At 35.5% G+C, this 13,430-nt stretch overlaps 1 protein-coding gene across 4 annotated transcripts in view; it reads left to right on the top strand.

The window, feature by feature from the left end:
* Window positions 1-13,430, top strand: part of NCKAP1 (NCK associated protein 1) — an 86,951-nt gene that overhangs the window by 54,893 nt on the left and 18,628 nt on the right. For all 4 annotated transcript variants that reach the window (XM_056111607.1, XM_056111606.1, XM_056111605.1 and 1 more), the window contains 6 exons: window positions 17-75; window positions 3,764-3,909; window positions 5,632-5,764; window positions 8,211-8,330; window positions 9,730-9,869; window positions 10,461-10,592. In XM_056111607.1, coding sequence (XP_055967582.1) covers window positions 17-75; window positions 3,764-3,909; window positions 5,632-5,764; window positions 8,211-8,330; window positions 9,730-9,869; window positions 10,461-10,592 — 730 coding nt within the window. The remainder of the gene's footprint in view (window positions 1-16; window positions 76-3,763; window positions 3,910-5,631; window positions 5,765-8,210; window positions 8,331-9,729; window positions 9,870-10,460; window positions 10,593-13,430) is intronic.

Genomic DNA, 13,430 nt, shown 5'->3' with positions numbered 1-13,430 from the left:
TTTTTAATTATTATAGTTGAAGATGGGGAAGTATTTGATTTCAGAGGAATGAGACTAGATTGGTTTAGATTACAGGTAAGAATAATAGTAATTTTCTGTCATCTCTCGTTATGAACTATTGCAGTTAAAATAAAAACATTATTTAGTATGAAAAGATCTCTGTTGTTATGTATTTGTTGTGCAACTACACTTTTTTCCTCATATAAAATACTTTTTAATTGAGAAATATTGGCATAAATTTTTATTAGCTTACTCTATCCAGTATAGTGATGCATGTATATACAGTATCTGTATATTTTGTGAAATGATCACCGTAGTAAATCTATTAACATCCATCACCACTCACAGATGCAAATTTTTTCTTGTGATAAAAGCTTTTGAGATATTCTCTTACAGAAACTTCCAAATGTAAAATACACTATTACTGACTCTATACATTACAGTATGAGATCCATTACATTATATTCCTAGGAGTTATTAATCTTGTAAATGGAAATTTTTAACCCCTTACTCCCCTCACCCATTTCTATCAGTCTGATCTCTACTCTGAGTTTGGTTTTATTTTTTGTTTTGTTTTTAAATTCCACATATAAGTGAAATAATAAAATACTTGTTTTTGATTATGTCACTTAATGTAATACATTTGTGGTCCATGCAGACTGTCAGAAAATGGTGGGATTTGTTCCCACCCCGCCCTTCGTTTTTTGGCGTCTAAATAACATTTCTTTGTATGTAAATGCCATTGCATCTTTATTCACTCCTTCTTTGATGAGCATTTGTTTCCGTATCTTGACTTTTGTAAAACTTAAGTTTCAGTTTAATACTGCAGTGAGAATGGTAGTGAAACAACTCTTTTCAAGCTAATATTTTTGTTTTCCTTGAGTAATGAGTGCCAGAAAGAGAAATTGCTGGTGACATGGAAATTCCTCTGTACTTTTCCTCATAACAAATGTACTCCTTTGCATTCTTCTTCAGTCGTTCACAAAATTTTCCTTTTTCTCACATTCTCATCAACACATATTCTTGTCCTTTTCAATAGTAGTCATTCTGATCACTTCTGAGCTCAGGGTCATTCATGGCAGTGTTCAGTTGACCATGCATAATGCTAGGGATCAAGCCGAGATCAGCTGTGTGCAAGACAAGACCTTAACTGCTATGCTATCGCTCTGGCCTCCGAATTTCTTCCTTTTATAAAGATACCAATCATACTGGATCCGGGCCTACTCTAATGACTGTGCTTGACCCGATTGCCTCTGTGTAGACCTTTTTAGCAAGTAATGTCACATTCTGTGATGTTGAATAGTAAGCCTTATGTATTCAACTATGATCGAGACATGCAGGTACCTGGCAACTTTCTACTGTCTATAGATTCTTATTTTTTAGTGACAGTAGGACAGAGTATGTCTTGACAGCATTTAAAAGAAATTTTGACTAGGGATACAGAGCAAAAGTTCAAGACATGGAGATCATTGTTCTGAATCTAGGGAGTTCAAGTGTTTAGGGTTGGAGCCGCCACTGTTTTCCCTATAGACCAGACAAAGAAAATAGTAAAGTATTAGACAGTATAATCTGTAGAAGTGTCAGATCCTCTCTTCAAAATTTTACAGATCCGAATATGATGTGGGAAAATGGCATAAAAGAAATTCCAAAATAAGTAGTGGTTAAAAATCTACAAGTTCTAGCTAAAAGATGCTACCTACAAAGGATATTTATCAATTAACTGTAATTTTCCCAGAAGGAGGAAAGTGCTTTTTTCAAGTTGGAATTGGTGGTAAGGCTTTAGAGAGAAAACATTCATCTAAGGTTAGAATTTGTGCAGAATAATAATATAAAAAATACTCGATTATGAGAAAGTTAAAAACTTCTTAGTATAAAGTATTTCTACAAATGGGAACATATCTTTATAAGTGATAGGGTTCTTGAGAGCAGGTGGAAGAGTAATTCTTTGGAAGAATTTTATAATGGGCTTTGTTCCTTCACTGGAATCCGTCCCATTCTGATCATAGGTCAGTGGTCTCTTATGGGTCTCCTTGATATAAAACTGCTTTCTTTGTAGTACTTACCTCTTGCCATTTCAATTTTACTTACAAGGTAATAATTATTTAGTCTTCTATTGTTTCATGGATACTGGCAGAGGTTGTAAGCCCTCTGGAGCCGAGTTAAAGAATTACTCAATGCAAGGAATCAGGATCAGTATCTACCACTCAAGGTGCAAGTTGAGCCCTGAGAAATGACTTGAGTAATGCAGTGTTGTGGGTCTTGCATTTTTAGTAGAAGCAACAAGATATTACATGAGTACATGAGATACAGGGAGTGTCTTTCAAAAGCCAAAAACCCTGTTCAAATTCTTGTCCAATATATCTGCTTCCCATTTTAAGCTCCTTAACTCTCACCACTCTGGATGAGACCAGGATAACCTTGTTGTGATCATTGCCCCCTAACGTTTCTCTATACTGTCCCTTTTTCATTCACCTTTATCCAATTTTCCCTTATATAAGTCTTTTTCTTTATTTCATATATCTTTTTTAAAATGTTTATTTTGAGTTTTGAGCTGCATCTGGTGGACTTTTTCTTTGTCATTAATTTTTTTTATATTAATTTTGGTTTTTGACTGCATGTTGAAATACTCAGGAGTTACCCCTGGCTCTGTGCTCAGGGATCACTTTTGAAGGGACTCAGGGAGAGTATATGGGGTGCTGGAGGTCGAACCCCAGTTTGGCTATGTACAGTCAGGTGCTGTACTATTTTTTCGGGTTCTGGAGCAGTCTTTTTTTTTTTAAAAAAAAAAAACCAAAAAGTAACATAAAATGGCCATTTATTAAAAACTCAGGTTCTTCAACATGGTGTGCAAGGTCCACATGATCTGGTTGAAGCTCATCTTTCACTATCTCCCTTCTTTTATTTGCACTCTAATCAAAGTGAATAGGAAATCCCCCTATTCTTGTTTTCTGTAATACTGTGATCCAAGGATAAGATTTTGCCCTCTTTAACTTGAAATCTATGTACTGGAAATTCCCATAAGCTACTGATTCTTTTGGTTAAATCCAATAATTTTTCAAACCAACCTATAGCTTTTTACTGTCTTTAGTACTTTGCTAAGTTTTCCTCTTAGTGCAGTATATTCTCCAGTTCTTAATAATTTTATTATAAACTCTCCCTGAAGGAGCCAGGGTGTAAGGCACTACTTGCCTTGTTCTTGGCTGCTCCAAGCTCAACCCCCAGGACTGTTTGGTTCCCTGAGCACGATCAAGAGTGATGCCTAGGGGCCAGAGTGCTTGTACAGCAAGTAGGGTATTTTCCTTCCACATGACCGACCTGGTTTCAATCCCCAGCATCCCATTGGTCACCCAAGCACTGCCAGGAGTAATTCCTAAGTATAGAGCTAGCACTAACCCCTGATCACAGAGCCTAAGATAAGTCCCAAACACAATTGACTGTGGCCCTAATGCTTTCCACCACACACCAAAAAACCTTTACTTAACATGTATAATACTTATTTTCATCTAATCATTGCCTAGAGGCCAGAGACAAAATATAATAAATAAGGCGCCTGATGCAGCAATGACTGTGATTTGAATCCTGACCCCACATATGGTCCACTCATCACTGCCAGGTGTCACTCCAAAGGAGAGAGCCAGAGATAGTCCCTGAGAACCACGAGTTATGACCCAAAACCCAGAATAAAGTAAAGTAAAATAAAATAACAAGGCTAATATTATTGGTTTACTCCTAACTACATGTTTTTCGCTGTATATATTCACAGGCCTACACTAGTGTCTCCAAGGCTTCGCTTAGCCTTGCAGATCACAGAGAACTTGGAAAGATGATGAATACAATAATTTTTCATACAAAAATGGTAGATTCCTTGGTGGAAATGTTGGTGGAAACATCAGATCTCTCCATATTTTGGTATGTTGTGACTTATTTAAAAATCAGAATTTTAAGTTATTAGTATCTAAAGATGTGCTTTCTTGAGGAATTTATTTGGTGTGCTTTTTAAATGTTCGTATATTTGTTAATAGAGTTTAGTAATAGCAAAAGGAATAGTGGGGAAGTTTCCAGCAAGAAATGTTTACCAAACTGGGACTTTTTTTTGTCTTTTTAATTTTCTTTAAAAATAACTTATTGATATGAATCTATGTTTTTAAACTTTTTTTGAGGAGGTGGAAAAAGTTTATATGTCATAATGTTCTTGCATCATTAGACCAAAGAAGAAATGCTTTGGATCAGGGTCAAATAGAGCCTAATATGTTGAAAATTAAATACTAAAAATTTCTCTCTACAGAATTAAGTTAGACATTACTACTAGGATGTGGCCGTAGCTACTTCCTCCATTGGTCCACTCCTCATTTCTGTCATAGCCTCTTTTGTTACACATCTGGTTTACAACTTTGCTCCCTGCTCTTCCTCTTCACTTCATATATCCTTGAAAGAAGATTATGATTTTGTTTCAACAAAATGCATTTTTAGATCTAATAAGATAAGAGATGATTGTCTAAGTAAGAGAGCTGAACGTGATCAAATTAATACAGAGGGGCCAGAATTCAAACTTCAGTATTAAGACTTTCCAACTGTACGGTATTAACTGTTCCTGATTCTTGATACTTTTTCCTTGATAGCAATGAGAATGGTATGATACATTCTTTCAGATCTTAAATGCGGAGATGGTGTAGGTGGGAAGAGTTTGATTGTAGCTTCTTTTTGCTTTTATTCTGAATTAACAACCCAGTCTACCCTGATCTTTGTCAGTTTTTCAGAATGGCTTTAATTAGGAAGTATTGCAGAAGAAATTGAAATACTAGTCAGGGAAAGTATAAAGATAGCTTTTTAAAAAAATCATGTATCAAATCAGTAAATACATGTTTTGTCTGAACATCAATTTGTAAGACTTAAAAAGATTGGGGCCAGAAAGAGAGGTAGGGCATTTGTTGTCACATGCCTTACCTGGCTCCATTCTCTAAAGCCACATACAGTCCTGTCCCTGCCAGGAGTCAGCACGGGGCACTTCTAGGTGTGACCCCAAAACAAAAGCAAAGTAACCAAGAAAGAAGAATACTTGTAGAGGTTATTTGTAACCCAGTACTGTTGTCTGACCCAAAAGCTAACTTGGAAAGATAGAATATTTTACTTTTAGATGTTTTCGATGTATGGAAAAGGTTCTGTTGCAGAAGGAGGATGCATTTTTTATTCTTATTTTTTCCATAACCACCCCCTTAAGTTTCTGCCATGGTCAAAACTGTTTGCCATTTCTGTTCATCTTATTCTGAGATGATCTCTGACTGATTCATATTCTTTAACACATCTTAATTCTGGAAATATTATTGGCTTTAATGGTTCAATCAAAAGTTTTCCTTGGTGGTATGTAAAATGGTTGATTATGTAAGATTTAAATGTCATATGTTCATATGTCTTATCCAATTCATATTTTAAAACTCATTAATAGTCTACAAATAATTTTAATATTCTAGAGTGACTATTGAAGTGTAAGAAATACTCCTTAGAAAAATAACTTTCAAGGAAATAAATTATTAACTTTCATTCACTTTTGTCATATTGACTCTAAGGTACTGTATCGTAAAATTTTAATTTTAACTATAAACATTATAATTTTTCATTCATTTTCTTATATAGTTTTTATAGTCGTGCTTTTGAGAAGATGTTTCAGCAGTGTTTGGAGTTACCCTCTCAGTCAAGATACTCGATTGCATTTCCACTACTTTGTACTCATTTTATGAGTTGCACTCATGAACTCTGTCCAGAAGAGGTAATGTCAAAATGGTATTGTGACTTACATGGTATGCAGAATAAACTCAATCAAAGCTGATAAAGTGCTCACAAAATCATAATTATCTTCCTATACCTCCATATTTATGAGAGCATATATTTCTTTTATTAGTAACATTGAATGCAATAACTGAATTTTTTGTGGTTTTCCTCTAAATTGTTATTGAAAGAAATTGATAATTGAATATGAAAATTACTGATTAAACACATACGTGTTTGAAGAGAAATTTCACAATTTTACAAACTTAATAGTTATTTTGACAGTTTTGATTTTTCTGACTTCTTAGTGTTACAGCTGTAATAAGCAAAGTTTAGTTAGTAATAATTGAAATTCAGATACAATTAAAGTGAATTTGCCTTTTCTGACAGTTTATGTAATATAATGCTTGTCCTTTTGTATTTGTCTTATTTAGCGTAATGTTTCAAGCTCATTCATGTTATAGCATGTTATTCTTTCTAGGTTTTCATAGTAATTACCTACCACATTTTATTTATATATTCTGTTGTTGAAGGCAGCCAACCCTGGTTCTTCTTCCTTTTTCAGATTCCACTACCGGTAATATGCAAACTGTACTAATTTCTACCACATTTTACTTATCTGTTCCATTAATGAGGGCTTCCTACCCTCATTCTTCTGTCTGTCTGAGATCCCACTAACAGAAACTCACATTGCAAACAGTATTAATTGCCTGCCTTTTGGTTAATATATATTGTCTCACATCGTCATATCATGTTTTGACTAAACTATTATTTTATTCACCTAAGTGGTTTTTCACTTCTTGTCTTTGTCCTCCAGAAGTTGTATTCTCAGCACCAGATAGAGGCTAGATGTTAGTCTTGTGACTCGTTAAGAAAATGTCAGATTTTATTTTGGTATTGTTGTTCTAGTCTTAGCATTTCTGAGCAGTTGAAGGGAACTAGTGAAATCAGTTAAGTATGTCAAGTAACTGTAGATTAGAAACAGTGCTAGTTTAATTTGTCATCTACCCCTACCCCCTCCCCCCAGTCCAACACACGCACACACATACACACCACCCCATAGGAAGAAGAGATGGCAGGGGTCTTTCAGAATAAAGAACTTGGTTAATCAAAACTCTAATAAATGTTTATAATTTCAATTAAGTAAATGGAGGGGGCAATATTTAATTGTTACTGGCCTGTAAATCCTTTTCAATTTTACTTTCTAATGAGTTTGATTGTTATGGATACCATAGTTATGGTTTTCAGAGGGTTTTAGAGGTGTCAGGAATTGACTATAGGTCTCTTACATGCAGTGTTGTATGCTGAACACTTCAGCCATATCACTGGCCCCTAATTGATCTCAGAGGACATTTAAAATAAATTTTATTAAAAGATATGATAGACTTAGAAACAGTTTGAATGCTTTAAGTATTTTTATCATTTTTTAATTATACATCTCTTATCAGCTTAGAAATAATTATGATTTAAGTATGTTTTCTGTTTAATTAAGGAAGGGACCGGGAAGAAAAGCTTTATAAAATGTTTTCAGTGAAATATTACAAATGTTTGGTGCAAAACTTTACCACACTCCAGTTAGCACTGAAAGAAACTATTGAAATATTATAACAACAAAACTAAAAAGATAATAGAATCCTGTATATAGAGATGTATGGATTTGTGTGTACATAAAAAATACATAACTTACTAAAATTTAAATTCTTTTCTTACTATTATGTTCAGAAAATTTATATGTTCAAAAAAACAGTTTTTCCTGTTCTCTGTCATATTTTAATGCTTGTGACTCTACTAGGGCCTTTTAAAAAAATTTTCCCCACTTAATTTCTAATAATCATATCAAAATATTTATGCTTTTTAGTTAATATACTTAAAAGTTGTGTCATAGTCATGTATTCATATGAAGTTAGAAAATATCACTGATTTTGTTCTTTTTACATTGTATATTTGATATTTTAGGAATTAAGAGCTTGAAAATTGAATTGTTTTTCATGTTAAGTAAATGCTAGTACTTTAATTTCTGATTATGCTTGTGTAATTCACAACAATATGCAAATATAATTTGGTATATTAGTTATTATAGTAGATAAATCAACAATATGGCCCACTCTTATTCCTCATTGTATAAAGTAAAAGTAAAGTAAAAGTAAAGGCCCTCCCGTTGATCATCGATTTGCTCGAGCGGGCCCAGTAACGTCTCCATTGGAGACTTTGTTGTTACTGTGTCTGGCATATCGAATACTCTCGGTAGCTTGCCGGGCTCATCGAGAGGGGCGGAGGAATCGAACTCGGGTCGGCCATGTTGGCTGCGTGCAAGGCAAACGCCCTACCCGCTGTGCTATCGCTCCAGTGTATAGTAGTCTTTAACTAGATTTTTGTGTTTATTTGTGTTTATTTAAAACTTTCATTCAAATTGTTTCATTATTTTCCTCCCATTGTTATTTTAATAGCGACATCATATTGGAGATCGCAGTCTTTCCTTATGTAATATGTTCCTGGATGAAATGGCCAAGCAAGCTCGAAATCTTATCACTGATATTTGCACAGAACAATGTACTCTTAGTGACCAGGTAAAAATTTAAATATTTGTTTCAATTTGGTACATCTACAATGGAGTACTATGCAGCTGTTGGAAAAGATGAAGTCATGAAATTTACATACAAGTGGTACTACATGGAAAGTATCATGCGAAGTGAAATGAGTCAGAAAGAGAGGCACAGGCATAGAAAGATTGCATTCGTCTGGGGAATATAAAGTAACAAAATGGGACACTAACACCCAAGAATAACTGAGATAAGTACCAGGAGGTTCATTCCATGGCTTGGAGGACAGCCACACATGCTAGGGGAAAAGGGAGCTCAGATAGAGAAGGGAGCACCAAATAAAGGGTGTTGGGAGAATCCTCCAAGGATGGGAGGTGCATGCTGAAAGTAGACCATAGACTGACCATGATTGCCACTCATTGCCTCTTTTGCAAACCACAGCACCCAAAAGGACAGAGAGAACAAAAGGGAATGCCCTGCCACAGGGGTGGGGTGGGATGGGGGCCTAGGGGGGTGGGAGGGATGCTGGGAGCATTGGAGGTGGGGAATGGGCACTGGTGGAGGATTGTACAACTGAAACCCAAGCACAAAAATTTGTAAGTCTACAACTGTACCTCATGGTGTTTCACTAATAAAAATTTTTTTAAAAAATTTAAATATTTGTTTCAAGGTAAAAAAAATTCTTACATGAAAGTAGGACAATTAGCTGTTAGCTAGTTTTTTGAAAAATTCTCATTTTTTCATTCAAAACTTTGTATATCTCATTATTTCTTTTTTGAAAACCTCCATTGGCTATTGAAAAAAATATCACTATCTTTAGGATTTTCACAGTTCAAAAGTAAGGTTTTATTACTTAAAAGTAAGGTTGTGTGTCCACACTCTCAGGAAAAAATGTGTCACTCTTCCAGGAGCTTTGGTTTTTGGTCTCTGGGTCTTGCCCGATGGTGAGATTACATGGCGCTGGGGGTCAGTTTGTGGGTGTGACTGCCAAGCTACTGGAAAACTGGGGATCTGGGTGAAGGAGGCCCAGTCCCAATCAGAGCAGGCTTGGAGATCTCAGCCACAGGTCCCGCATACCTGGGTTGCTCTGCTGGTTCCTTCAGGTGTGAGCCTCGTCTGAGCGTGTGGAAAGTGGCCTTGAGCATGGCTGTGGCTGGGTTCTGCAAGTTTTCGGCTGCTGGGGCTCTGCTTGGGCCGAGGAGGGAAACTCAACCTGCCCCTCTCCGAGGGGCCCTGGTGAAGACAGCCTGACATGGGGGCAGGAGATTCTGCAAACTTTGTGTCTTTTTGTGGTGCTGTTCCTAGTGCTGACTTGATATTTGCTGCATGAATAAATAGTCCTCATTGAGCTAAGATTTGCTTGAATGGTTACTGTGTCTTCAGAGTAATGGCATAAATGTAAGACTTTTTTTTTTTTTAAATATAGTTGCTCCCCAAGCATTGTGCCAAAACCATCAGTCAGGCAGTGAATAAGAAGTCAAAAAAACAAACTGGTAAGAAAGGTGAACCTGAAAGAGAAAAACCAGGAGTTGAGAGCATGAGGAAGAACAGGCTGGTAGTGACCAAGTAAGCCATCCATGTTTGTTTGTATGTACACATCATGCAAGTATGTACATAAGCATTCAGTGCAGTGGCTGAGTGACTTTCCTGGCAAGCCACCTGCCTTTGTGAGTTTTTAGTTTTTGGTGCTGGTAGAATTGTCCTCTTTCCCTCCCGCCCGCCTGCCCTCCCCTCCCTCCCTCCCTCCTTCCCTTCCTCCCTCTCTCCTTTTCTCCCTTCTTCCCTTCCTCCTTTCCTTCCCCCTTCCTTCCCATTTATAATAGGGAAATGCTAGTAATTATAAATTCTTTTATCTGTCATTTTTTTTACTTTTGTGATTGTAATTAATGTTTATTTTCCTCCCCAAAACAATATTTTTTATTTTTAAAGAAAATGCATATAGTCATTTTCCTTACAGTTGCTTAGAGTGCTACACACTCTACAGTATAAAGTTTAAAATTTAGTTACAGTATTTTGAACTTTGCTTATTAGAGAAAAATTTTGAATTCTGCATTTACCGTCCACAAGTGAGGGTCCAGTAAATTTAGAGAGTCAGTTTTGTATTGTATTCCTGATAGAATGCTGAATAGTTTATTTATGGTCTGTTTATTTTTTCAGCCTTGATAAACTGCACACTGCACTTTCTGAGTTATGTTTCTCTATAAATTATGTACCAAACATGGTGGTTTGGGAACATACCTTTACACCACGAGAATATTTGACATCTCATCTGGAAATCCGCTTTACTAAGTAAGAAAGAATATAAAACTTTTGGTTACTGGTTCAGTTAATGAGTTTGTTTTCTGCTTTTACTATCTACTTAGAGTTTTGTTTTATGAAGAAAAGCGTTTTATAAACAATTTCGCTTACACAGATTCTTATATGAACTAGTTGTACAGTGGACGAATAATTGATTCCTGTGAGTCTTATCTTTCATGAAAGTCTTTCAAAATAGGAAAGCTTGCTTTTCCTAAAGTGTATTTCAACTGGCAGGTGGTAATTGTGACATCAGTTTAGAAAGTTTTAGCTAACATTTAAAGAAAGAATAGAGAAAGCGAAGGAAAGGTGGAAGAAAAAGGAAAATAGTAATATAAATATTGCTTCATGAAACTTTTTATCTACTATATATGTATAATAAGTCCTCAAAGTAGATTCTTAGAAATGTAGTCCTCAATGGTAGATTCTTAGAAACTGAGTAATGAAAAGTTGTATGAAAGATGAAAACAGTTTTACTGTATAGAAACAAGATACAAGCAAAAGTTCAGTTCTTAGGGCTTTTTTTTTTTTTAGTATATTGGGCTATACCTTGCAGAGCTCAGGGCTTACTCCTGGTGATGCACTCAGTTATCACTCCTGGTGGTGCTCAGGACCATATTGGATGCCAGGGTCCTTAGTTGGCCAGCACTCTGTCCACTGTACTATCTCTCCAAGCCTCCTCTTGCATATTTTTGATAACAAAAATACCACCAAACTAATAGTAAAGACTGAATACTTCTAACAACAATCATTTATATTCATTTGCATAAACATTTCCAATCTTATCAGTTTAAGATCTTGGGTGGCTGCCCCCTAACCAGCTAACTCGGGATACAAGGCAAGAACCAGCGCTGGACTACCTGTAGGATTTACTACTCACAGATACTCAGAATCTCATACCCTGGACAGTTTAAACTTGCCCAGTAACCTAAAGAGCACAAATTTTGGAGGAAACCTCATGTATACATGGGAAAAGTGTATGAACCGTGTACAGTGGTCCTAACAAGGAATCAGCCTGCTTTTCCTAACCAATACTGGATCGAACTGAGTTGTCATGCTAGATACTTGTAAGATACTACAGTGACTCACAGATGTTTAAAACTTCAAGACTAGGTGAATTCTTAAGTCTTTTCTGAATTCAGATCTGTTCTGTTCACTAGAATTCTAGATTCTAAGATATGCAAATTCTAATTAGTTTTATAAGTTAGGTATGTTTGGATATGCCTCTTAAATGATGGTATGTATAATTCAGAGATCTTGCAATTTCTAGTAAATGTTGCTTCATCATTTTTCCAAAGTTTCATACTTGACAAGTTTTCTTGAAGTCCTTAAAACCAAATAATGCTGAAGGGTTTTCAAACTTCCATAGTGAACAAATAACATTTGCCTCTGTACTATATGCTAAATGTTGTATTAAGTAATGTGAGTAGTTTCTGATACTACCATCTTACTTAAAAAGCTAAGATTAAAATAGGTGAGAAGACTCTAGAGAACAAAATAGGAAAATTTAGAAGTGGGCACTGAATTAAGTGTTAAGTCATCAGTTGAGTATAAAAGGGTCTGGTGTTAAGCCTTTGCTTCCCTTTGGTATGGCAGGGATCTTGACAGTGAAGCTCCAGATAGTCTCAGAATTAAATTGTGTTATTTATTATCCCAACTAGAAGGTATAGTGATGGGTTGAACGCAGAGTTAAGTATACAATTCCCTTGTTTACTATTTTTGAACAATCTGGCCCATTAATCCACAGAGAAACTGACGTTCAAATACCTTGTAAATATTTATAGATTGATTTGTGTTAATCACTTGAATAGAACGTAGGGGCTTTATCTTTACACAAAGACAACCATTTTTGTCTTGAGGTGGATCTGCTCGAACTTTTCATTGTTGTTAACCTCTAAAGGCTGTCTTTAAAAATAGTTAAGAAAATTAGATTTTTAAAAAAATTAGATGTTTAAAAATCTAATGTTCCAAAAAAGTGTAATAGGGACGACAATGTTAAAAAAAAAAAACAGTGATTTGGGAAATGATTTTCAAAACTACATTTTTTTTAGGCTTGTAAAGTTGCTCTTGGGATGTAAATAAAATAAAACCATGTTTGGGGGACTTTAATTAAGAACTATTTAGTTTTTTGTTCGTTGCTTTGCTTTTGCTGTCATGCTTTTTATTGAGTGGCAGATGGTGAGTCTAACACTAGAACAGAGATTCCCAACATATTTGGCCTATTGCCTGCGCCTCTTTCCAGAAAAAAAAATTACTCCATTTTTCACCCCTTACCCCTGTGCCCTTCCTTCAGAAATCACGTTCTCTGTGTGAACAGACAGCACCCATAGTTGCACCAGTGTTTACTACGGCCATACCCTCATGGTTCCCGTACCCCCCGGTAGGCAGAACTACCCACTTGGGGAAACGCTGCCTTTGACCCATCACTACCAAAGTGACCTAATCATTTTTCTGAGCCTTAGTTTTTTCATCTGTGAAATTATAGTGCTAATTCCTTTATTAGTAAAGTACCAGGCAGTGTACCATGCAGTGCTGAAGTTGGAACTTAGGGCCATAACCATGCTAAGCAAGAACTCTACCATTTTAGCTTCCTTATTTTTAAAAAATTTCTGTTATTTTTAGAATGTTAAAATCACTTGCATTTTATTTCATTGTAATTTCTAGGTGTTCATTCTTTCTATTGTTTTTTTTGTTTCATCTTAGCTTATTTCTTTAGAAGATGTTGACAATTTCATAGTTCTTTAAAAATGACTTAAAATTAATTTGATTGCTTAGTAATTAGAATAGCTTATTCATATAAATTTAGAAAGCCTGATCTTGTACTTTATTCCC

Source organism: Sorex fumeus, unplaced genomic scaffold, assembly GCF_029834395.1.
Source record: "Sorex fumeus unplaced genomic scaffold, SorFum_2.1 ptg000014l, whole genome shotgun sequence".
In the NCBI taxonomy this organism is placed as follows: Eukaryota; Metazoa; Chordata; class Mammalia; order Eulipotyphla; family Soricidae; genus Sorex; species Sorex fumeus.
This window is presented reverse-complemented; position numbering and strand designations above follow the sequence as displayed.